At 41.0% G+C, this 26,133-nt stretch overlaps 2 protein-coding genes and 1 long non-coding RNA gene across 7 annotated transcripts in view; 1 reads left to right on the top strand and 2 right to left on the bottom strand.

The window, feature by feature from the left end:
- Positions 1-88: 88 nt before the first annotated feature.
- Positions 89-11,437, bottom strand: SLC35E3 (solute carrier family 35 member E3). Its single transcript, XM_020786055.3, has 5 exons — positions 10,886-11,437; positions 8,395-8,505; positions 5,333-5,491; positions 4,595-4,677; positions 89-3,197 (listed from the first exon to the last, which is right to left on the bottom strand). The coding sequence occupies exons 1-5, from the start codon at positions 11,273-11,275 to the stop codon at positions 3,011-3,013; spliced, it is 930 nt and encodes a 309-aa protein (XP_020641714.2). The 5' UTR covers positions 11,276-11,437; the 3' UTR covers positions 89-3,010.
- A 354-nt stretch (positions 11,438-11,791) lies between these two features.
- Positions 11,792-17,885, top strand: LOC110075125 (uncharacterized). Its single transcript, XR_013537074.1, has 3 exons — positions 11,792-11,927; positions 14,203-14,284; positions 17,690-17,885. It is a non-coding gene; the product is annotated as an uncharacterized LOC110075125 (long non-coding RNA).
- The window catches only part of NUP107 (nucleoporin 107), a 33,548-nt gene continuing 22,280 nt past the window's right edge, over positions 14,866-26,133 (bottom strand). For all 5 annotated transcript variants that reach the window (XM_020786039.3, XM_078376916.1, XM_020786040.3 and 2 more), the window contains exons 18-28: positions 25,580-25,649; positions 22,216-22,334; positions 21,190-21,228; positions 20,241-20,391; positions 19,806-19,912; positions 18,692-18,794; positions 18,400-18,560; positions 17,894-18,019; positions 16,844-16,957; positions 16,249-16,416; positions 14,866-15,214 (exon numbers count right to left, since the gene is read on the bottom strand). In XM_020786039.3, coding sequence (XP_020641698.3) covers positions 15,107-15,214; positions 16,249-16,416; positions 16,844-16,957; positions 17,894-18,019; positions 18,400-18,560; positions 18,692-18,794; positions 19,806-19,912; positions 20,241-20,391; positions 21,190-21,228; positions 22,216-22,334; positions 25,580-25,649 — 1,266 coding nt within the window. In that variant the 3' untranslated portion in view covers positions 14,866-15,106. The remainder of the gene's footprint in view (positions 15,215-16,248; positions 16,417-16,843; positions 16,958-17,893; positions 18,020-18,399; positions 18,561-18,691; positions 18,795-19,805; positions 19,913-20,240; positions 20,392-21,189; positions 21,229-22,215; positions 22,335-25,579; positions 25,650-26,133) is intronic.

Raw genomic sequence — 26,133 nt, 5'->3', positions numbered from 1 at the left:
ATCTTTTCAAAGGGCAGCCTGGATTCCCTTAGCCTGCTTTTATGGTGGGTGGGTGTCAGCAGCACAGCAGGGGGCAGTGGCACGGCAGGGGGGGTCAGGTTTCTTTAAAGTAACCCGCCCATGAATCGATGAAGTTCGATGAAGTTCGTCAGTTCATGGGGGGAAGCTTCATGAGTCAACAACCTTGACGAATCACAAAGCAGGACAACTCGCCAAAATGGTGGGTCATCCCCATTTCTAGTCAGCATTCTTTCCTGGGTCAGGATACATTGTACTTAGACTGAAGGAAGACGTTGTTACCTTTTCCAATACATGACTGAATTGTAAAATGTTATGGTTCTTTAATCTACACCCTGGTTAGAGGCCATTTTGTGCAAAAATCCAAATTAGTCAATTTTTAACTCAACGGATCTCTGTGATGTATTTATATTTCAGGAAAGCTTGTGCACAGCACAAAATTAGTGCAAATTGCTTTTTAGTGCACACCAGAATACAATGCACTTATTCTGAACATATATCTTTGTAGCTTGTTCTTAATGCTAGCTATAGATATCTAACAATGTATTTTTACTATTCTTCTATCTGTATAATGCTTAAGATATAGCTGGTCATGAGATGAAATAGTCTACTGCTACAATAATATTGACAAAAATAATTAAAGTAATATTAAAATAGGTTATAAAAAAGATTTGGTTTTGACAACAGCGAACCAAATAATCAGAAAAGTGAACACAGGCCACATTACACAAGTCAGTTTTGTGAGATTGCTTTTTCCATATTGTGCTGCTGAAATCACTGAAAACATCTGGTAACAACACTTTTCAGTTTTCAGCCAGGTTTGCACAACAACCCTGCAGAATCTTGATTTTGTCTATACATGTATATGCCCACCACAGATTATTTTAATTGGAAAACTTGTCAGGCCAAGTATAGGTTAAAAACAGTAGCTGAAAATAAATAGCCTTGGGCCTCTAAAGGACCCACATCAAAACTACATAGAAGACAGGAATATCCCAGCCAAACAGTCAACTCACAGGCTAGCCCTTCTATAAAAAGGCCAGATATATCAACTTTTGTGTTTATACTAAAAGGACTATCTGGAGGTCTGAGAAGAAGGAACATCCAAGAATGGTCTGTCCATCTTCTTCCTGTTTAGTCAAATGGACTATTCGATTATGACTGTCCCAGAAGAAGACGCATGACTAACAGGAGGCCAGACCACATTAGTCAACTTGGCCAAAACCAGATAAAACAAGACACAACAGTAGCCATATTGATTTTTCTGGGGGAGGGTTCTGAGGTGAATCGTCGGGGTGAATCTTTGTGCTGTGTCTACCTGAACTCTGCTCCAGCTGATCCTTGCCATCCAGAATCTCAATGCTCCCTAGCTTAAAGACAGTCTAATGAGATCAAGGAGAGGTTATCTTTGTCATCCCTAATCTATCTACTGGGAGTAATTTCCTCACACATTAGTGGCTCCTATTTTCTCACTCTATGTGTGATTTAGGAAAAAAATCCTTCTGTTTTTACTTTTTTCATCCATATAGCATTTCTGCAAATACTCTGCTCTGGCAATGAAGAACTTCACAGTGAATCCCAAATCTCAGAACCCTATTAGCCATATGAGTTTGCTTCTTCTGACCCTATATTGCCCCATATTTATTATACATTCTATTGCTTAATATTTGCTATTTCCTGATATAATAATTGTGTGTGTTTTAATTTTAGTTGCTCCTCTTGGGAATAGCTCAGTGTGAATGTGATCTACTCAGCCCAATATGTGTCAAGATGCACCACTATCACAGTTCAAAGATCTATAAACCAACAAGACAGTAGTCATTTACTGATATAAAATAAATCAAATTTAGTATACAAGGCAACTACTTATTATACATGTTTATTTCTCCACCCAGAAAATGGTATTTACCTCTTCCAGAAGAGACTCACTCCACTATGCTTTCAAACATTTACAAAAAGTTGACATCTTGATTGTTTTTCAATCCAGTTATAATATGTACTACTCATAAAGGGCCCGTATCTTACTATTCAAGCCTGGGCTTCCCCATTGTAAGGGGCTAGTGCAAAGTCTATGGATCTTTTAGTCATGTTAAGGGATCAGTCTGTGGAAAACCACATTTGCCTTACCCAGTCTTTCTCCACTTACTGTCTCTAACTCTTAATTATCTTTAAAGCTCAGGGAAAATTTGCACATAAGCTGAAGTAAAACACCAATGAACAACATGAACCACTACATTTGCACTGGCCCAAGAAGACAGCTAAGAAATTGCTCTCTTAAAACAGCTTTTACTGAGCCCAGAAGTAGAGCAGGAAGAGAAATATTTCAAATTACAGGGACCAGCCCTGTACTGAACTATAAAACAGGCTGTAAAGTTAGAAATCTGATCAAGCTGCAAAGCCTTAACAGCAGTAGGATATCCAAATTTTGCTTAATCAAGAGCAAAGAAACTTCATCTCTCTGAAATCAATGCATATCATGTCATCAAAAACATAAAAAAGATATCTATGCACAAATATTTTAGAATCAGGATTTCATTGATTAAGTCCTTGTCAAAAACAAAACAAAAAATGAAGAGATGAGAAAAAAAGTCTAATATGTACCAAATAAAGAAGCTTTGATTTGACTTCATAATTATTAACACAACGTCTAGACAATGGTAACACTGATATGCTGAGAAGGACAGAGAAAATCCCTTTGGCAATAAATGCCACCTCTGCTTTGATGAGTTCATTTGGTATAAATAGGAGTTCTCATAGAACTACCATTGTAATTGCAAACAGTCCTGTAAATAAAGTTATCTGTGTAACAGAAAACAACACAGACCAAGATGGTAAAAATTGAGTTGCGCATAGTGTCTGATTTCTTTTCAAAACAGAGCTAATTTACAGTACCTTATTAACAAAAGGATGCATCTGCTTCCCAGTCAAGCTGTTAGGTTTAAAGTCAGTGCATATCAGAAAGACACATTTGCCATCTACATCAACACTTGGCTTATGGGCGCTGAACCAGCTTGCTCTTGTTCCCATCTTGTTCACTGAGCTTGAAATGGGTGTAAGCTAGAATGCCAAACAACGTGCATGTAATTCCAAGGCCTTGATTAATTGACAAAGGATCTTTAAATAAAATATACCCTCCCATCAGGGTGATACAGAATTTGAAGTGTCCAAACATATTGTAGCTACACAGTTCTGTTAAGGAACATACATACACTGAAAGATGATGATACGTAAAACATGCTGAAGATTTTTTATTTATACTGCTAGGGATTGTAATCCTCTACCAAGTTTGACTTAAATCTCTTGTAGTCAATGAGGTATAAATGCCTAATTTTGTGCCTAATTTTGCACAGGGACATGCTTTCTGGTCACCTCCATCTTGTTAACCCAGGATTTTGGTTCTCACATAGTTCTCTGCCACTATAAAACAATATCAGCTCTACATGGTTTCTAGAATGATATTAATTTTGTATACTTTGGGAATTTGTGCTATTTTGGAGAGATCTGTATCCAAAGGCAGAAAAATCATTCTAGCAGAATCAAATCCAATTGCTTAACATTCTTAAGGTATACATAAGAACTTAAGAAGAGCCCTGCTGGATCAGGCAAAGGGCCCATCTAGTCCAGCTTCCTGTATCTCACAGTAGCCCCACCAGATGACTCTGAGACCATACCAGACAACTAGATACCTGTCTCCTGATACCACTCCCCTGCATCTGGAGGTACGTCCCTTCTAAGCCTGGAGGTTTTACATCCCCATCATGGCATGTAACCTGTGACAGACTTTTCCTCCAGAAATGTATCCAATCCCCTTTTAAAGGCGTCTATGCCAGATACCATCACCACATCCTGTGCCAAGGCGATCCACAGACTAACAACACGCTGGGGAAAGAAATATTTTCCTTTGTCTGTTCTCATTCTCCCAACGCTCAATTTGAGTGGATGTCCCCTGGTTCTGGTATTGTGTGAGAAGGAAAAAAGCTTCCCTCTATCCACTTTATCCATCCTCTGCATCATTGTATACATCTCAATCATGTCCCCCCCTCAGGTGCCTTTTCTGTAGACTAAAGAGCCCCAAACGTTGTAGCCTTTCCTCATAAGGGAGGTGCCCCAGCCCTGTCATCATTTTAGTTGCTCTTTTCTGCACTTTTTCCAGTTCCACTATTTTTTTTTTTAAGGTAAGGTAACCAGAACTGTACTCAATACTCCAGGTGCAGCCTTACCAGTGTTTTGTACAATGAAATTTTAATGTCTGCTCTTTTATTTTCAATCCCCTTTTTAATGATACCTAGCATGGAATTGGCCTTCTTCACCGCCGCTGCTACACACTGGGTTGACACTCTGCGGTGATGAACGAAGGAGTACAAACAAGTAAGGGGAGAGAACTGGAGAGCCCCATACCCAATAGGATACAGCACAGTTTTTGGAATGTGCCCTTCCAGACTTGCATTCATGATGAAGGTATAATTTTTAGTTACATCACATTTTTAAAACTTTATTAAAGATGCCATCCTAAAAACTACAGAGTATTTTTTTAGCTGAAAGTAAGAGAAATGATGAAGAAAATGGAAAAGGATACGTTACTGGTGAAGTATTTCCAATGATCCAGTAAATAGACAAGTTCACCATAAAAGCTATTATTCCAGAGAGCAGCACCATAAACTGTAGATTAATAAAACAAAATTAATGTAATACTCCAACATGTTTCAAGGTGTCACTGTATTAAAAAAAATTCTGGACAGCTATGGCAGAGTTATTTCTCTCCTACATTGGTATTTATTTTTCAGATACAAATTAAGGAGAATTGCCAGATCATTATTAAATCTAATCATATTTATATCCTGCCTGTGTCTGATGAATCTTATGGCAGTGCACAGGGGGATCCTATCAAGACAGTGACCAGACCAAGCAAGAGTTCTCCACCATGTGACTTCAACCCAATCCTCAGGGAAGTATAGTAAGCAACACACTCTGTAACTATCATCTGTTGAATTGTTAAGTGTAAGTTTTATAATCCATTTAATAGTTTAGACCCCCTCTACATAATTCCTATTACCTGCCCTTGCAAAAATCAGGAGATTATAAATTAGTGCCTAAATCCAATGCTTTAGTTTAGAACACTCCTGTGTTTTCAAGGCTGGATGATTTTCCCATATCTGAAATGGGCGATCAAGAAGTTGAAGATCTTCCACCTGGAGTGCCACAATTACTGCACATTTCATGCTGACTGTGCTACTTAATAGACTCAAGCACATGTGCTTAAATGGCGAGAGGCTAAGAACTCCCACTCCCAGCCCCCAAAATAAAGAAGCCTTACCACAGCAGGAAGTGTCCAGGGACCAAAAATTCCTCCTTCCCCAAAAACAGGTTCAAAGAAGGGCACAATGCATAACAGCATGCCACAAGACATTGGAGCTTGATAGTAGAGCAACTGCATAGAGTTTACTTGTAGCTCATGTTGCTTTGCTCCTACCCACTGAAACCAAGAAAAATACAAGAATAAGTTGCAAGTAACATCCAGCTTTAGTACAAAAGAAAACCATGAGTCACCTCACCAAATCATTGTGTTGATACAATTTTCCCCCAGAAATTCGTACAGACCAACACAGCCTCATTTACCCATATTAATTGGCAGAACATCTAAAGCTGCTAGAAGTTTAGAATTTTCGATCAATGGAGCTTCTGTTATGTAGACTTGCAGTGACAGAAAAAAAAATACTTATTTCATATATTTTTACACTACCCTTTTCTGGGCAGTTAACAATAAAATCAAAGAGAAATAACAACAAATCAAACAATAACACCTATAAAATAGAAGAACAGATCAAATCAACCTGAGGGTCTGGAAAAGCTAGATCTTTGCTGGGATCTAGCAAAAAAGGGCTAAGTTTAGATCTAAAAGTTGTTACAATGCAGTACCTGACTGCTAGTCTAACTAAATTATACCAAATGAAACCAAATGTAGGATGTTAAATCAACACTCAGGTAAATTCCACTCAGTGTACTGTTGTACTCTAGTGGTGCACTAGCAAAAGGAGACCTTTGTTCCAATTGCTACTATTTGACCTTTGTTCTTTCAAATCAGGGGTCTCCAAAGTTTTCACCATGTGGGCCACATAATATATTTTCCAAATTTTTGAGGGCCAAAGGAACATATGCGAGCGTGTGTATCTGACTGGCCCACCTGCAAGGGGTGGATAAAAAGGCACAGTGGCCGCAAGTGGCCCACGGGCCGTACTTTGCAAACCCCTCTTTCAAATTATTAGGTGATATTAGGGACTAGAAATAATGACTACTGCAAGCCAGCACATCAGTTACCTAAGCAACCATGCGTATGAAATGGTTGAAGAAGCAGTTAGCACACAGTGGCTACCCACGTAGAAGAGTTTTTATGCCACCTAGGTATTCAAGAGGGTTGTATACATCGTTCTTCTTGAACAGGGGTCTCCAAATTACAGCCCACGGGCCATAACCACCTCACTTGCCCTTTTTATCCAGCTCAGGCATAGGAAGAGGTGGGAAGGGGGACTCAAGCGATCCCCCATCCCTGGGGTGGAGGGTCGCTTGTTCCTCTTCCCACCTCTTCCTATGCCCGAGCGGGGATAGGAACAGGAGTGAAGTCTGATGTAAGTGTTCCCCCACCCCCTCTGTCTTTGCAAAGATAGCAAGGGTGGGGCATTGCTTGGGTCCCCCTTTCCTCCTTAGGCCCTCAAAAATGTGTAAAATATATGATGTGGCCCTCCTCCTGAAAAGTTTAAAGACCCCTGTTCTTGAACATCAGAAATCTGTTTCCTTTTGGAGCTTTCAGTTTTTTGGATTGTAAAGCTGAGAATAATTTTGAAAAATATTTTTCTGTATATGGTGCTGTGAAAATAATGTCAGCTGTTTCAGCTAAAAATGACTAGTATGTTTGTATTATAAACAATTCCTTTCTGAACCTTATTCTTGTAAAGAAGGAGGCACCTCTTATATTTGTATTTTAAAATCTTACATAAAACATGATTTTTATGTTTCAAAAGCAATGGATTTTTATCTACACTGGAGAAGCCTGAATTAGAATTCTGCTCAGTCACAAAATGGTGGTCTTTTAAAAGTATTTTGTGCTTTATCTCTCATTTTGTTGCAGTGGGAATAACATCTATCTTCCTCACATAAATTATTGCGAAGTTAACTAACTAGGATAAAGAAGGCCCAATACAGGGAGGACAAATAGCAACTTTGGACAAATAGGTTAAATAAAGGCCATTTCAAAGTACAGCAGTGCAAGACTTTACTACAGGAGTCATCAACTCCTTTCATGTTCATGCACAGCTACAAATTCTGAATGGAGTACAAACAAAAAGGAAGTGTAGCTGCAGTTTCATAATTCTGTAGGCTATTGCATAGGAAGCTTAGAGTACTTCCTAATTTTTTTTAAAAAAGCAAATGGTGCACATTTCACTTTAAAATGAAGAATGCAGCACATAAAATACACATACAGATTTTTACCTGTGGCTTGCAGATAAATGGTTTTGGTTATCTTGTATCATTTCCTAGTTTACTATAGTTAAGGCTACTGCAAAATTATGTTAGTGTTAAGAGTCTTGCCAAATAAAAGAGCAATAAGAGATGTGCATGTCAACACTAGTGAGAGAATGGAACTGATCAGCATTGCATCAACATGCCTGCCCCCCTCCCTGTAAAAATTAGGAAAAGGCTCTGTGGTCCAGAAATGCAAGAGCAGGTGATACCTTTATCAGACCAGTAAAAAAAATCAAACAGTAAACTTTTGTGGATAAAATCCCACTTCTTCAGGCTTATGCACCAATATTTATGGACAGTGGAGAAAAATTGTCAATAAAAGTCCCCAAAATTCATGGCAGGTGGCTGTGCTAGGTCTGAGGGGAGTTAAAACCAAGACCGCAGACCAACCCTGGGGCACAATCTCAGGCCTCACCTCAGGCAACATGTTTGAAATGTTGAAACTTTATGTTTCAAAACCTGGCAATGTGTGGCTATGGAGGAGGGGCGATCACAGAGGGATTGGCAAACCTTTGTCTAAAAAATTGGGTGGAAAACTGCACCCACGATGACAGAGGTGGGGCTTGAGACCACATCCTAGGGATGGCTTTTTGGTTTGAACTCACTAAAAGCAGACCTGGCTTAGACACCTGCCTTGATTTTTTGGGACATTTATTTACCATTTTTCTGCACTATCCATAAATATTGGTACAGTATATAACCTTGAAGAAGTGTGATTTTATCCATAAAATCTTGCTGTTTGATTTTTTTTTTTTTTTTTAGTGTTCTAAATAATTGCCTACTATCGCAATTATATCAACCTGGTTATTATTCTAAATCCAAATCAGCATACTGCTTAAGGCTATTGTTATTACTCACCACTTGATAAAGAGATGTAACTAGAACACCAAGAGAGGCAAATACCATCCCAAGAAGATTAAATTTCACATCATAATAGGAATTTAGAAAAACACCTAATGTGATAGGAATCTGTAGGAGAGGGAGAGAGATAAATTAGTGTTATATTTTCTATGCATTTGCTGTCACTACAACTCACGAAGAAACAGCTTCCTTATTCATATTGTCACAACCCAAATGTTTACTTTTCACTCCATGGATGCTTGTACACTTTTTTAATTTATAATATGAGAGAGCCAGAGCACTTTCATGGATAAAATCCACATACAAGTTGTGCTACCCCTTAAGAGAGATGGAAGTAGCAGCACAACACTTCTGTCCAGAATTTTGGAAAAGATTTGTATCACTTTTAATGGAGCACAATACTTTGTTCAAAGAAAAGTAGCAGTTGGGCACTAAACTGGCACAAAAGATGACAGTTCACAGAAAAGGGTACTAACAGAACCACTTCCTTCCACAAAACTGATCTGGAAATTCCACTGCATGGGACTCACAAAGATGCTCAAGATGGCTTGCTAAGATTCTGACAGATGACTGTCAGGAAAGGCAAGCATGAAAGCACTCCAGTGCGAAGAACACTGGAACCTTAGAGCTAACAAGCGGACATGTACTGTATAACTATTTAAGCGGATTGGATTGATGTACGGAGGACATGAGTTCCAAGCCCATTTAGCTGTGAAGCTTGGGAAGGGGCTTTCGTCAAGTAATATAAACCTCACAAGATTCCCAAGATGATAAAGATTGTAAAACACTTTGGTCAGTCAAGAAATGCATTTAAACCCCCATTGTTTAACATCAACAAAAGCAAAACAACCATGTGCACATTGTCGCCTTTTTATCACCTGTACTTCACAATCTAAGCTCTCCGCATTTTCCAGTAGTTTCAAACTCCAATGTAGTGTTGAAAAGGAGGGAATTAAAAATAGGGATGCTTACACTTGCTCTTATTTAACAGGGCTTAGTGTTGTTCTCTGCATGTTAAATAGAGAGTCTTAGGGTGTATCCAGACTGGCTGTTTCGGTGTGGGCTGGATCAGGCTGCAAAGGATTGGCTGAAGTCATGGGAGAATAGCGATGTGTCATTTAGCACATTCTTCACATCCACAACATATCAACCTGTGTGTCAATTAAATGCTTCCCCTGATTGTCTGTAGAGGGTCAGGGGAAGCTAAATTGTTTTGTTACCTCTACTAGATTGTTGCTGGTTCAATGAATCACTTTGATTAAATTTTCAAATATATTTTTCTTTGACTATTGCATTGCAGGTCAGGAAACTACCCACAGCTCCAGTTTTGATCAGCAATACACAAAGAAACGTAAGTTTCAAATTTAATTGACACAAGTTGTATCAGTGATGGACACAATAAAAATTTCACTTCCCCAGACCCTTTGCAGATGATCAGGGAAAGCATTCAATTTCTGATATCATTCAGGAAACTGACATCAGAATGAGCTATATAAGACTCTAGTTTACTCCATTCCAAGAGGCCACACTTGCTGGAAATGGATTACATTGGAGCCCCCCAACCTGCACAAATAGTAGAATCCCTGACAAGGGTTGAAAAAGGTGTGGGTTGGGACAAACTGGTCTGCTCAAGCGGATGCTGGGAAAAAAGGTGGACCAACCCATCAATGGACCAAACAGAAGGACAAATGCCCAAGTGAACCGGTTCTTGCTCTCCTAAGCAGAAGGTGGTGTATGTGGACAGGGGGCATCTACGGTACTTCCTCCTCCTAAGAAGAAAAAGGCATACAGTACTGTAGTTTGCTTTGTTCTAGGCAAGACTGGCCTTCCACCTGGCAAAGAAAGGAAGTGGATACTAGAGTTAGTACTATCATCTCCTTTCTGTTTCCTCAAGTTAGTCTGCTTTGCACATCCCACCCACCTCCAAGCTACTGATGTCCTCAGATATAACAGTCAATTGTGTCACATTACCATATTGAAGTAATATTCCATTACCAGTCCAGTTAAATCCTGTACATGGAATGGTGGTGATGGCCACATCCTGTCTTTCACCTCAGACAGCTTCAGCCGGCCCTGCTCTCCAGGTTTAAGCCAGGCCGGCTTGGGCACCTGCTCTCATCCCTGACCAGTGGCAGAAAAGTGTCCTTCTGAGTCGCCTGGGCAGAGTGACACTGCTTGGGCCGGACCTCCCCTATCCCCAGTCCTGCCCGACGTGGTGACCCTCCAGGACTACAACACCCACCACCCCCAGTTAATTCTTCTAGAAAGCACCAGACCCGCTACCTTCCTTTCAGAAGTTCAAGCGCCCGCCATTTGGGGGTAACGGTCAATAAAGGGGAAGCAGCGGAGGTGGCTGAGGGAAACACCGAAGGGCAGACTCTCCTCCTGAGGGGAAGAGGCTGCTGCTGCTGGTGGTGATGATTGGGGGGGGGGCTTTTCCGTCCCTGCACCGCCCGCCTTGCCCGTTCTTTTCTTTCTTTCTCCTCACCAGGGTGAGCTTGATGCGGGTGGGGAAGGTCTTGCCGTACGCCGCGGTCTGGATGAGCACGATGACCGGCGTGGTCATGGCCTTGGCCAGCTGGTAGGTGCCGATGGTGTTGTTCTGCAGCGAGAGGTTGGTGAAGACCACGAAGCCGCAGAAGCTGAGCGCCAGCGGCAGCACCTGCCGGGCCCGCAGGCTCTTCGGGGCGAAGACGCCCAGCGCCTGGCACGCGTAGAGCCCCAGCCAGGTGACGGCGAAGTGCACCAGCGTCAGGCTCAGGTTGGGGAAGCCCATCCGCACGTACAGCCACTTGTTCAGGAAGACGATGCAGATGGACGCCGCCAAGTTCACCAGCAGCCCCGCCGCCAGGCGGCCCCGCTCGGGAAGCCACCCCATGATGGGGACCGAGCCCGTCTTCCTCCTCGCCCCCGTCGTCGTCGTCGCCGCCTCCTCGTCCCAAAGCGGCGGCGGCGGCGGCGGCGGCAGCGGCAGCGGCAGCGGCGCGGCTCCTTCGGTGGCGGGAGCAGCAGCCACCGCGCCCCCGAGGTAGGCGCCGGCGGGGCCAGACGCCCCGCTCCTCCTCCTCCTCCTCCTCCTCCTCCTTGTCAGCCGCCCATAGGCGAGCCACGTGGCTCCGGCTCCCAGGATCTCTTCCGGCGCCACCGGCTCTGCAGAGGCAGGGAAGCAGCGCCGACTTCCCTTGCTGGGAATCGGGGGGGGGGGGCGACGAGAGGAAAGGCTTCGATGCACAGTATTCCCCACCCGACACACGTACACACCGTTCCCGAGCTCTGAAAGCCTTGGCCACGGGCTTTTCGGGGCCCGGCTCGGGCGCGCAAGTCGAGCCCCGCTCGCTTCCCCCTTTTCCGCTCAGCGAGGAGGCGGGTCTCCCGAGGCGGGCTGCCGCGGACGGACCGGGAGCGAAGGAGCTTCGGGGCCCCGCGGGAGGCGCCCAAGGTGTCTGGCGGTCGCTTTCCTCCTCCCCGAGGGCGGCGACCTCTCGCGGCGGTCCGCAGGAAACGTCCGGGTCCCGCGCGCTGTCCTTCGGGTCTCTAAGTTAATCCCCTTTTTTAACCAGCGCCTGCTCTCAGGGCGGTTTATAGAGCTGAGGGGGGGGGGGGGACATACAGTGTAATATGTGCAGTGAGGAACGCCAGCCTTCCCTCCGCTCGGAGGGCCCTGCTAGTGAGGTGGCCGGGCTCCCCAGCTCGTGGTCTCCCGCTGCCTCGCTCGCTCATTTCGGACGACTCGAGGGGAGAACACACACACCCCCCCCCCCCCGGCATTCAGAAGGGATGCAGAAACGCTAGCAACTGGGTGGGAGTCGAGACTAACATTTCCGGAAATGTTGAGGCCTTGAAAAACGAGGGGCGGGACTGTTCCCCCCTCCAATTTTCCGGGTTTTTACCAGACCGTCCCACTCTCCTGCTCAAAACTGGGAAAGATAGGGATAAGAAACTCCTTTTGGGACCAGTTATTAAAGAAAGGTGGTCTCTCACATTGGAACACAGTAAGAGTAGGTATACAAATGACTAATTGGGGGGGGGGGAGGCGCCTAATATTCCCTGTCTCTGCCAACTAGCAAGCAAGTACAGTAAGTAGATGGCTCTTGGAAAGAAGTTGAAGGGCTCACCGGTGCATATGCTGCCCTCCTCAGCCTACTATGCAGCCATCTTAAAAGGCATGCATTTGTAGCTGTGGCACCTAGTGAGGAAATGCAAAACCAAGAACAAGCAGAGAACTTCTGCAGTGCCACATCCTCAAGATATGGCTCCTCTCATAAAAATACTGTACACTAGACTGCTTTGAAACTGTATTTCAGCTACTTGGGTGAACTGATGCATGGGGAATATCTTAAGTTGAAGTGAGGTGAAAGCAATTAAAAAGTTCTAGCTCTCATATTAGATGGCAGCCCATTCACATTTGCAGTGCAGCCAAGAAGGGGTGACCAGACATGTATGAATCAGCCTTTACATATCATGTCCGCTATTAGTTTTGTCTAGAATGAGTAATAACATGGTTATTCCAGGGTGCCTACATTACAGAATTGGTCAGAAAACTGCCAGAACGCTTATGTAGATCCCATGCAATCATCACTCATTCCTCTTAGGCAGAAGCTGGGAACCCTCAGACTTCCAGGTGTTAATGAACCATTGTGTGTATTACATTTCACCACCAGTTAGGCTTTGCTAGAACTGGTGCAAACTGGAATTCAACCACAGCTAGAGGGCCACAGGCTATCCAGCTCCGTCTCAGAATGATGCTTGCTGTATTATTTGCAAAAAATATAGGAAACAAATGGGTCCACCTGGCATAACAGTGGAAATTCACAACTGCTTATTTTAGAATAGGTAGCCATATTAGTCTGTGCTAACATATCATCCTTGATAGACTTCGTTTTTTAAACTTTGCTTGTGTGATATATGTACACATTTGATATGAATTGAAATTGATTTCTTTTGTGGTGTAAAAAAATTCTTCAGAGCCCTAACATATTGAGGCATATGTAAACTAGCTCTCTTGTTCCTTGATCTGCAGAACTTGAACACTGCAAACAAGGAAACATTACTCTCTTCCTGAAAATAGTAAGCAATTTGGTGAAAGCAAACATGTAGCAAATAGTACTGGAAGTACAAGTATTTCTTTAAAACATTTGCAAACAAAAAGGAATGATTTTCTTTTAAATCCAAATCTTCAAGTTTCCACTGTAAAATAAAATGGTTTTATGTCAGTTCCTGAAGATAATGATAGTCCTACTTTACTGCAAGGCTGCTGCGTTATTCTATAGGATGTAAAGCCAGGAGAAGATGAGGTGGACAAAAGATATTGCTGTCACTTTCATTTGTACACATTGTTCCCTCATCTGTTGGTCGGCATGGAGAGAGAGAGAAAACAGCTGGCTCCAGCAGATGGATGAGAAAAAGTCCTTTGGAATTTTTTAGAAGCAGTCTGATGATGTCCAAAGATGTAGCTACATTTTTTATATACTCTACAAGTCTATATGTTTTGTGTATATTTATATATTTATGGTAGACAAACCTGTAGTGACTGATGGGGGGGCACTACTTCCTTATGGAACCGGGAGTATAGTAAAATGAAGGCAGGGCCCATAAATGAGTTGTACTTTGTGGGTTTTTAAAAAATCTGTTACTATATTAGCAGTTTGTGCGCTTTAATTTCCTTGTCTCCAGTAAGCATTAAGTAAGAGAAAGCTTTGTTGTGGGGTACATCTCTTTCTTCCACCACATTGTGTTTTTTGGGATTTGATGGTTCTTGTTTGGGGCTTGCTGCTAGTGCCCTCTGCCTCTCTGTATCACACATAGGAATTTCTGAAGAAGGGGAGATTGAAAAGGCTTTTGGCAAAATCCCCCGGTGCCAACAGAAGTGAAGCATGACAGAAAGAAGGTAGACAGAGAAAAGGTTCTTCCTCTTCCACAATACTAAAATTAGGGTTATTCAATAATGTTGAAATGTAACAAATAAAAGGAATTGCTTCTTCCAAAAAAACCACCACCCTATGAAACGTATTCATACTTAATCACCACCAAATTGGACAACTTCAAAAAGGATTGCACACATTAATGGAACATAAGACTCAACAGCTACTACTCATAACAGCTATTCAGTGTGGTGCACACCAGCCAGGGAGTGTTATTATGCACATGTACTGTTATGTCTCCTTTCCTTAAGCAGCTCTTTGGGCATTATGGGAAGCTGAATATTGGGCAAGATAGGCCTTTCGTGTGTTCTAGAACACCTCTTTTTGTGTTCTTCAATCCAAAAGTTTGCCAAATGGCACATTAAAATGTTGTTTAGAAGTCAACATTTTTGCCAAAATTTATCTTCCCCTATCATAGTTCTCTATTGAGCCATATTAGTTCAGGCAGTTTGTATGTTCAAAACTCACAGTTCAGCATCTTCTTGAACTGAATCTACTTCAAGTGACTCATTTTGTAGATTTAAGTGCTAAAGATATTTGCTTGTACTAATCCACCAACCATATGCAATTTTATTGAAAAAAAATACAAAATTATATCTGAACAGCTGTCATTCACATATACAAAAGTTCAATTTACTAGCATCACTACACTGTAATATCTTTAATATAATTCCAGACCAAACATTGTGGGCTGAATTGAATGGCTGCCTTCCTTCCATTTGCTGGAAGAAGAAAAGCTATTGGATCCAACTTTATTATTTCACGTGAGTGAAACAACATAGCTAAGATTAAGACTGAATTTCATATCCAAGAGGATCAAGACCCTGATCCAAAAGCATAAGAGAAGACTCTCTCAACTTCTGTAGCAATTTCCGGAGTTCTTCCTTAGAAAATACCTAAAGAAAAAGGGATAAGTATGACTTAAGTTAGCAATACCTCTGTAAGGATTTATCACAGAACAGACAGGTTAACAGGAACACTATGGGAAAGAGTGATAGTATTCATATATAATAACCCCCAAACAAGTTAGTATTCACACATCTATCCTTCACTATCACCCTAATTACTGTACAGTGGTGCCTCGCTTAATGGGCGCCCCATTTAACAACGAATCTGCATAGTAAAAAAACGGCCGGCCGCTGTGTTTCCGCGCCGATTCCTCGCTTACCGGGCAGCGAAAATGGCCGCCGTATGGAGGATTTTCGCTTAAAGGTGAGTTTTAAGCCTATAGGAACGCATTAAACGGGTTTTAATGCATTCCTATGGGTTTTTTATATTTGCATAGCGACGAAATCGCTTTGCAGCAATTTTTGCTGTACGGATTATCGTCGCTATGCGGGGCACCACTGTATCTGCTTTGAAATCTGGCATCCACAGAGAAAAACATTCAATGACACAGTCATGAGTATTCTTAATTCTCAGAAATGTTATACTGAAGAGGAAAACAATTGTTCATGCTGTCAGCCTACCAGCACCAAATGCCATTACAGTCCCTCTTCATAACATTCTCTATTGTGCCCTTCCTCCTTAAAAATAGCAGCGCAACTTTTCTATCCAATCATTTTGCAATGTGGCTTAAATACACTTCCATTGGCTGAATTCCACTAGTGCAACACAGCTATCCGCCTCCCCGCATTTGTCTTTGCAGTGCCCCAAACTCTTACAGCCTTCTGAAATTGATTTTCAGGGTGTCTGAATTAAAGGGGAATCCCACAGTTCTGCTGATAGGATCTATATCAGTGAAATGACTGAACTGGAGCCCAATACATAATAGTTGATATTCCTACAATTGCCTTGTGCTCTTTGAAATTTTGGACAAAATATACATATAAAGAGACATAAGTGCTTCTTACAGGGTAGATTCTCACAACTAAGTAGACAAACAGAGTGCTCAGAAATAAAACAAAAAAGTCCAAGGCTGTTAGTTTACCGTGTAGAGTTTATGCCGGTCTGATGCGATCAAGTCAGCAAGCCTCAGGTCTTCCTGGTACTGTCCTGTGCTGTGCAATACTGTATGAAGGAGGAAGCACATCACTGGCAAACAGAGTTTTCTCAGCATGAACATCTGATGAGTACGTTCAGGGTCCTCTTCAGCATCCTTGTTTAAAAAGTGTGGATAAATTTTTAGCAAATATGTCTTGTATAACTTTAGCTTGCTTTGTTCCAGTAAATCCAAAGTTAACCCCCATGACCACAAGCTAGCCTACTTAATGATCTTGGAAACACTCAAATCAGATATTTTGATATTGTGTGAGGTACATGTTGCTGAATATTAAAAGCAAAACTCTCACAGCTTATAGCTATCTGTCTTTCTGTTTCTCCATTTATGACGACACAATAGTCACATAAGTATTCTGAGATTTTTCATGGAACAGTTATTACAAAGCTAGCAGTCAGTCAACAGTATGTCAAGCAACAGAAAGTGAATACTTGAGCATCCACATATCAGCACACTAAGCTTGTGGACCACTGCTGTTTTCCTATTACAGCTAGGCACCCATCTCCTTGAAATATGTAGACATTACCTCTCTGACATCAACCATCCATCCTCCGTCAACAAACAGCAAGACATTGTACATTTTTTCTTTCACATCAGCTGTGAGGGCATCCAAAAGACCCTTCCAAATACCGTAGTCTACCTGAAAAACAAAAGCAAAAATGAATCCCAAAATGCTACAAAATGTGAAATTAAATGCTTTAAAAAAATCATACTGTGCCCACATCTGTTCCCTTTAATACATGAACAAACTATAAGGAGAGTTCTGGTGCAAATTGTTCAGACTGATCTGAACAATTGACACTCTTTGACACTCTAGACCAGATGTGAAAAATGTCTCCTTTCCTACCCTCCCCACCCAATTCTCATCAGTCCTAATCAGAACAGCAAGGGTGAGGATTACAGGAGTTGCACTTCAAAAACGTTCGGCAGCCCACTGCTGCACACCCTTCCCCTATGCTAAATACACACTACACAACTGTCTAAACAGCTCTGGGGCCCTAAAGAAAGTCTTAACAGAAAATAGTGCAAAAGAACTATTTGACCACAGTTGGGAAACTGACTATGTGCCAGTTAAACATCACTACTTCACTGCTCTCCAGTGGAATAAAGAAGCCAAATAACATTTCCAACTTAATCTGAATTGCAATTATTGAACTCCAGGTGTATGAATGGAACAGTGGTACAAAATGCTGTTCACAATAGTCACAAAAAGCCAACAATTTACAGTTACATGCTTAACTGTAAAGTTTGCTAGTAACATTTTTTTATGCAAGAGTTCTCTCTGTGAATCTGTGAGTCTGTAAAAATGAGACTCTCAATCATGCTTGTAAATAATTTCATGATGTGGATCTATTTGGCATTTAGCTTGCAGCAGCCCCCCTCGATGATTTTGACAGCAACTCTCAACAAGTCCAGCCAATACAGCTGTTTGGAAATCACCAGACTGTGGAAGGCTGCTGGCAAGGTGTGGGACAATTCACATGGATGAGCACAGATGATATTTCTGGCTAAGGGTTTATATTTCAATAGAGGTCATGCAACAGTAATAAACAAATCAAATAACTCTTTATCTTACCTCATATTTCTTTTCTTTAAGTTCATGGGCTACCTTTTCAGTGAAACTTCCTTGTCCAGGCTGACCAGGCTTCTGTGGCATTGAGTTCATGTGCCGAAACCACTCATTGAAAGCTTCATGGGCTTCCTAAATTGAGACAGAAGTGTTTACTCCTATTTAAGTAAACAGTTGAGCAGCTTTTTTGGTCACATTATCTTTTAATGATGCAAGTTGCCTTTGTATACGCATTGTTTTTAGCTTTAAATATTGTCTTTTAATGATGTAAGCTGCCTAGGATCCTTTTAAAGGAGAAAGGCAGAGTGAAGATATTAAGAACAAAGGATCAGCCTCCAAATGAGTCTGGCTGATAGTACCAGTGCTCAGCTATTAAAACATGAGGCAGTTTTCCAAAGGATGCTCTATGCATAAGCTGAGTCCATTTTTCTCACATTTGGGTCATATTAGCTCACCCCCATATATCTGGAACAAGGAAGCATGCCTTCTTGGTACCTTAATCATAGTCTTACCAGGTATGCTCTAATACACAAATGTTCTCTAATGGCATTGTCATCTTCAGCTGGAAGTGGACTATCCATGCCTTGCTCTTCCCACTGATTGTATATTTCTGCAATAGAGTCTTGCGGGATCTTTATAAAAACATCTTTGGCTGCTTCGTATTTTTTAGAAGCTGAAAGATAAATTAACTGCATATCAGTAAACCATCACTTTTGCTGATTAAATGATTAAAGAGTGACAGATTTCAGATTCATTAATCATTTCCCCCCTGTAGTTTTACACTGATATTTGACAGTGCCGTACCCAAGAATTTCCTCATGATAGCGTTGCTCTGCTTAAGTGCTTCAGCTCTTTGCGCAGGATCAAATACCAGCCAGTCAATCACATCTATCTTCAAGCGATCATCCTAGGGGGGGAAAAATCCTGTACTCAGTACACATACTCGGGTTTACCCAGTCAATTTTAAAGATACAAGGAAAATTAAAAACAATGGCATTATTTTTAAAAACTTAGTGATTTGACCCATATAGCCAGAGAGATACCAGACTTCATTACTCTAACCTGCTATGACAAAATGTGTTTGATTCACCAGAATTTTAAGAACAGTTTGTAAACAGACAGGAGGTATCTTCAGGCTAAATGTATGAAATAAATGGAAAATTTACTTTTTAAAATCAAAGGACAAGCAGATGAATTTTCACTGTTCCCTAAACAAGGAAAGAAGCCTGCAACACATGCTGTTTCCTTATGCAAGGATGCCAGAAGCCTACTGATACTGACAGGTTCAGTTTTCACCTAACTGCAAAAGCTTCCTCCACAGACAGCTGGGTGACTTGAAAGAATTCAAAATAGTTATTAACAAAATTTCCCTGGAAGGAATCAATTTTCTTTCTTCACAGGACAGATTGAGTTCTCTGAGAAATCCAATTCCTTCCTTGGATCTCAGGATACTAAACAGGAATCTGCACTCAAGTTACTGATTAAGCATTTCTGCAATAAAAATTCTCTCGAAGACAATTGTGGAGGTTTACTGTTGGAGAACTCTAACTTCTGCAGATCTTCAGAAGCACAGTCACATTTCCCTTCTCTAGAAGCTCTACAGATATCTCAGATTGGGTAGTATTTTGCATACATCTGTAGGGAACGTGAGTCCTCACATATTTTTGCTGCTGCTCTGGTCTGAATTAATGCCTATTTCATAACACAACTGCAAGCAGTACGTAGCCAATACTGCTGTTGACAACATGAAAAGACCAGTTTTATTTTAAAATTATGAGTCTGTATCTCTTCTGGAACTGCTTAAAATGTACTGATTGTAAAAATGTTGTAAAACTACAAGCAAGCAAACTTGGTGCTTGAACTTTGTACTCAGCAATATCTGTGTTACTGACAAGATAACATTAGCACCCCTGCTCACCTCTGTTGTCCCTGTATCTATTGCAAGATCATGGTGAGTGAACTCGCCAGAATCTTTTTTGCGAATATTTTCAACAACAGTTTTTGTTATTGTTGCAACATCCAGACCTGTACCAAAAAAATGGAAAATGTGTAATAGTTAGCATAAGGAAACAGGAGGTTTTTATAAGAAGGACACCTGGTTCAAATAGAAGTCACAGAAGAAAATACATGAAAGGAGTTATGAAACCACTAAAAAACTCTTGTTTAGTTAAAATGCATTTTTCAAAGCAGGATGCTGATCAAATTTTACACTGTACCTGACTGCACAGCAAAGACTATGTTCAGAAATAATGTAACTAATATGCAACTGCTTGAATAGATTTGTCAACTTGGAAGACTTAAACATTCCTTGGACAATGTCATTCCCCTTGAAATTAGCTGCAATATTCCTTACCTGCCTCCTTTGCTAGCTCCAGGCAATGGTGCCGTTGCTCAGTCTCAGTGACATCTTCCAAGAACATTGCATATTGTGCAATCGCTACTTCTTGAGGCAAATGGCTGACATAAAATGCTAGAAGATCAGTGTGCTTCTCACATATCAGATGCTGCAGAATAAAACTTAGTGTAACATGCGGTATGAGCCATTTGACATTAAAGACAACATTCTCGATTTCATCCAGGTCCCTCTGCACTTACAGGTGAGGGGAGCAGGGGAAACATTAAAATGAATCGTCCTGCACTTGCCTTTAAAAATCTGGTAATGTTATTTACAGTGGGGTCTTGACTTGAGAACTTAATCCGTATTGGAAGGCGGTTCTCAAGTCAAAAAGTCTGTAGGTCAAGTCTCCATTGACCTACAGTGCACTGAAAACCGATTAATCCCGTAACAGGCCATTTTTGTTCCATTTTGGTTTTTTTCTGGTCTGTAAGTCAATTCTCAGGCTGCAAGTCAAACCTAAATTTTGCGGCCAGAGAAGTCTGTAACTCAAAAAGTCTGTAAGTCAAGCCATCTGTAAGTCAAGGGTCCACTGTATTTTGCTGAAACACTGCACTTAACAGCACCAGTCGCTGGTTGGAATCCACTTTGTTGTAAAGTTACACAGGTGTAATTTTGCTGGTGTTATGCCCAGGTAATGTACATTGCACAATTTAATTACACAGTCAGTCATGTGGTTCCCACTGTGACCAATGGAGCCATGCACTGGCAGAAGGGTTTAAAATGGATAGCACTTCTGCTGTGGGTATAACACTGAGTTATGCCTGCATGGCTATGCAAAAGGAACTCAAGCACTGAGTAGCTAGCTATACAGACGTTGGTCTACCTTTCTGGCAGAGGAAGAACAGTCCTAGTCCTAGTTCACTTAAACTGACTCATGGGCACTACAGTGAATCTAAAGGCTTACCTGAATATAGGTTTTCAAAACATCAATGGACACTTTGTCCTTAATGAGGAAAGAAACAAGATTTAATGTAGTAATCTAAACAAGTAAAAGTAAAATTATCTGTCATTTATTTAATGGAGCCTTCCTATATTTTTCCATAAAAACTGCTAGCTGGAAGCACTTCTCATGGTCTTTTTAAAACAAAAGATAAAACCCAAATGAAGACCAAAAGGATTAGAACGGAGTATTATTCATGTCACTGTTGCAAGGGACAAAAATACCAGCCATTCCTTAATACAATATTTTTATAATGCGATCATCCCATAGCTTCCTTCAGTTTTGAAGAAAATAATTTTGCACTGTCAGCAAAAGCAGGAAGTAAATATTAGCTACTATGATTTCAGATACAGGTGTGCAACAGAATTATTGTTGTACTGAAGTTACACAAATTTACACAAGTTAGATTTGTAAAGAATAAAAACACATGGCTAATTGATAAATAAAGGAACAGCTTATTTTTCAGGTTTGTTCTTTTATGCACGACTTGTCCTTAATTAATCCAACTTGTCCTTAATGGAGAACTTACAGATGTGCATATAACACATAACCAAAAATATATCAAGATTTACCACCATTTCCCATGACTGTATTTATATTTTTGTCACCTCTATTTTTATTAAACTATTACAGGGGACTCCCTATTTACAATGGCTCATTTTGTTACATGCTTCCCCCCCCCCCCTTTGTACAATCAGGAACTTAACAGAGCATGAAGAAGCAAAGGAAGAGAAGCCAAACAGTAGAGGGAGACATACAGAAGGCGTAATCAAGACAGCATAAGATGGAGGAAATGGGAAAGGCGGAGTGGAACCGCATGTAAAATGTGACCCACCTCTTTTTACTTTTTTATTAGCAAAGTGAAGAAAGGAAGAAATAACTAGAAAAATTCTCAGGACATATGTCTGGTCAGCTTTCTCCATCCCAACTCCTCTAACTCCTACAGCAGTACTCAGGACAGCTGAACTGGTCTTCATATAAAGTACTTACTTTGGTTTGTAGCCCCAAAGTACGGAAAAACAGAATGAGATGAGTCATGAACCGAAGCAGGTGACCTGGGAGTGTATTTCTCGCTTTGGAAAGCCATTTGTTAAATTCCTCCATCAAACCTAAGAAAATATAAGTCACAATTTGCTTTAGCAGTAAGAAATACATATTTAAAGGGTCCAGCATGCATAATATATTATCTTAAACGAACAGAGTACACTAAGTACAGCTGCACCATCATGCTATAAATTTAAGGAAACATAATTTCATTTTTCACATTACAGACAATAATGAGAACCAGTGTGGTATAACAGTTATATTATAATATACTGGCTCTGAATGCTGGGCAACAACTCAGCAGATCTGGTTGTAAATCTGCACCTAGTCATGAAACTCACTAGGTGACCTTGGGCCAGTTACCACCTCTCAGTCTGATCTGCCTTACAGGGCTCTGATGGCAGAGAGCAGGGAGGAGAGCCACGCATATCACCTTGAGCACAGGGAAGGAGAGGCAGGATATAATTACAACTAATGAGTAAATAATAAATATATACTTAACTAAAGTTAAGAGATAAAAGGAACAACAGGTAAGTTTGGCCTTGGAGTTCAGAACAAAGCAGGGCAAAGGCTAATACAGTGGGGTCTACTTAAGAACGTCCCTACTTAAGAACAATCCAACTTAAGAACAGCTCCATTTGCTAAATTTTGCTTCTACTTGAGAACAGAAATCCAAGATAAGAACAGGAAAAAAACCTTTCCTGCTCTTTTTTTAACCTTAGGTCATCTTAGGTTAAAAAAAATTCTCCCCCTAGTGGTAGAGTACGTATTAACCAGCTTTGCATTAGTTCCTATGGGAACTAATGCTTCAATATATGAATGCACCTCTACATAACAAAAAAACAGCCAGAACGGATTAATTGGTTTTCAGTCCATTCCTATGGGAAATTTTGCTTCAACTTAAGAACGTTTCAACTTAAGAACACCATTCCAAAACCGATTAAGTTCTTAAGTAGAGGTTCCACTGTAGTTTCTATGGACGGAAAAGAGCAGATACGGATTAAATGGTTTTCAATGCATTCCTACGGGAAATGCAGATTCAACATAAGAACTTTTCAACTTGAGAACCACCTTCCAATACGGATTAAGTTCTTAAGTAGAGACCCCACTGTAGAGTTTTGTCAAGAGAACAAGTTTTGTCATCACAAACACTCCAGCAACACAAGAGGCAACTCTACACGTGGACATCACCAGATGGGCAATATCAAAATCAGACTGATTATATTCTCTGCAGCCAAAGATGGAGAAGCTCTATACAGTCAGCAAAAATGAGACCTGGAGCTGATTATGGCTCTAACCATCAGCTTCTTATAGCAAAACTCAAGCTTAAACTGAAGAAAGTAGGAAAAACCACTGGGCTAGTCAGGTATAATCTAAACCAAATCCCTTATGAATACACAGTGGAAGTGAAGAATAGATTTAAGGAACTCGATTTGGTGGACAGAGTGCCTGAAGAATTATGGGTGGAGGCTCGTAACATTGTACAGGAGGCAGCAACAAAAACCATCCCAAAGAAAAGGAAATGCAAGAAAGCACAGTGGCTGTCCAATGAAGCCTTACAAACAGCAGAGAAGAGAAGGGAGACAAAATGCAAGGGAGATAGGGAAAGTTTCAGAAAATTGAATGCTGACTTCCAAAGAATAACAAAGAGAGACAAGACAGCCTTCTTAAATGAACAGTGCAAAGATATAGAGGAAAACAATGGAAAGGGAAACACCAGAGATCTGATCAAGAAAATTGGAACTATTAAAGGAACATTTTGTGCAAAGATGGATATGATAAAGGACAAAAATGGTAGGGACCTTACAGAAGCAGAAGACATCAAGAAGAGATGGCAAGAATACACAGAGGAATTATATCAGAAAGATCTGCATCTCCCGGACAACCCAGATAGTGTGATTGCTGAACTTGAGCCAGACATCCTGGGGAGTGAAGTCAAGTGGGCCTTAGAAAGCATGGCTAACAACAAGGCCAGTGGAGGTGATAGGATTCCAGTTGAACTATTTAAAATCTTAAAAAGATGACACTGTTAAGGTGCTACACTCAATATGCCAGCAAGTTTGGAAAACTCAGCAGTGGCCAGAGGATTGGAAAAGATCAGTCTACATCCCAATCCCAAAGAAGGGCAGTGCCCTGTTGTCCCCCTGCTTATTTAACTTATATGCAGAATACATCATGTGAAAGTCAGGACTGGATGAATCCCAAACCGGAATTAAGATTGCCGGAAGAAATATCAACGACCTCAGATATGTAGACGATACAACTCTGATGGCAGAAAGTGAGGAGGAATTAAAGAACCTCTTAATGAGGGTGAAAGAGGAGAGCACCAAAAATGGTCTGAAGCTCAACATCAAAAAAACTAAGATCATAGCCACTGGCCCCGTCAACTCCTGGCAAATAGAACGGGAAGATATGGAGACAGCGACAGATTTTACTTTCTTGGGCTCCATAATCACTGCAGATGGTGACGGCAGCTACAAAATTAAAAGATGCCTGCTTCTTGGGAGGAAGGTGAGGACAAACCTAGACAACATCTTAAAAAGCAGAGACATCACCTTGCCAACAAAGGTCCACATAGTCAAAGCCGTAGTTTTTCCAGTAGTGATGTATGGAAGTGAGAGCTGGACCATAAGGAAGGCTGACCGCCGAAGAATTGATGCTTTTGAATTGTGCTGCTGGAGGAGACTAGTTCTAGAGAGTACCCCGGAATGCAAGAAGAACGAACCTATCCATTTTGAAGGAAATCAACCCTGAGTTTTCACTGGAAGGACAGATCCAGAAGCTGAGGCTTCAATACTTTGGCCATCTGATGAGAAGAGAAGACTCCCTGGAAAAGACCCTGATGTTGGGAAAACATGAAGGCAAGAGGAGAAGGGGACGATAGAGGATGAAATGGTTGGACAGTGTAATTGAAGCTACCAATATGAATTTGACCCAACTCCAGGAGGCAGTGGAAGACAGGAGGGCCTGGCGTGCTATGGGGTCACGAAGAGGCAGACATGACTAAACGACTTGACTAAAACCTTGGCAGATACAGCAACATACCAAATCCTATGCTGATCCAGAAACACATAGACAGTCCCATGCTCCTCCTAGACATCTGCTGAACACCTGTTCTTTGGTAATAACAGAATAACTTTTCGACCAAATACAATTCTTCTAAAGAGTATAAGCAAGTAATTTTCCTTAAAATTCTCTTAGAGTGATCTTCTGCTGAAGACAGAAAGCTATCATAAATCCAAGTATCACAAAAATGATACAGAAATGCAATTAAATTAAAGCATGAAAAAGTACTAAAAAGTTAATTTACCATCCACATCTCCCAAGATAACAAATTTTTGGATCACATGATAATGTTCTTGGTTCTCTTCCAAAACTCTCTGAAAAACAGTTAATATGTTTGAGAAGACATATCATACAATATTAGTTACATTGAAGGCACACAATTTATCTCTGAAAAAGATTATGTTACACCAGAGCTATCCTGTCAATATTGCTGTGCAGTAAATAAGCACATTGAGTCTCTTTTAAACCACATGTGGAAGAGTATTAAAAGAAACCGGAGTGTCTCTTTTTCCCAGGACTTAGAGAGGAAGACTATGTGTACAAGTATTAAAGAGAGAGCATTTTAGCAGAACCATAAACATTTGTGCTCCCTTTAATCCCTCCCCCTCTCCTTTTCCCCAGGATGCAGAAAAAATCACAAGAATTTCTGAATAAAAAGAGGTAAGCACAGCCAAACAATCTCCATCAGGCTCACCATTCTGCTCAGATAAACATCAATCACCCTATCTAAGCTGCCACTTACTGTGGTATCTAAGGACTACACCAGTGAATCTTAACTTCTGAATCTCTAGATCTGTG

This window comes from Pogona vitticeps, chromosome 5, assembly GCF_051106095.1.
Source record: "Pogona vitticeps strain Pit_001003342236 chromosome 5, PviZW2.1, whole genome shotgun sequence".
In the NCBI taxonomy this organism is placed as follows: Eukaryota; Metazoa; Chordata; class Lepidosauria; order Squamata; family Agamidae; genus Pogona; species Pogona vitticeps.
This window is presented reverse-complemented; position numbering and strand designations above follow the sequence as displayed.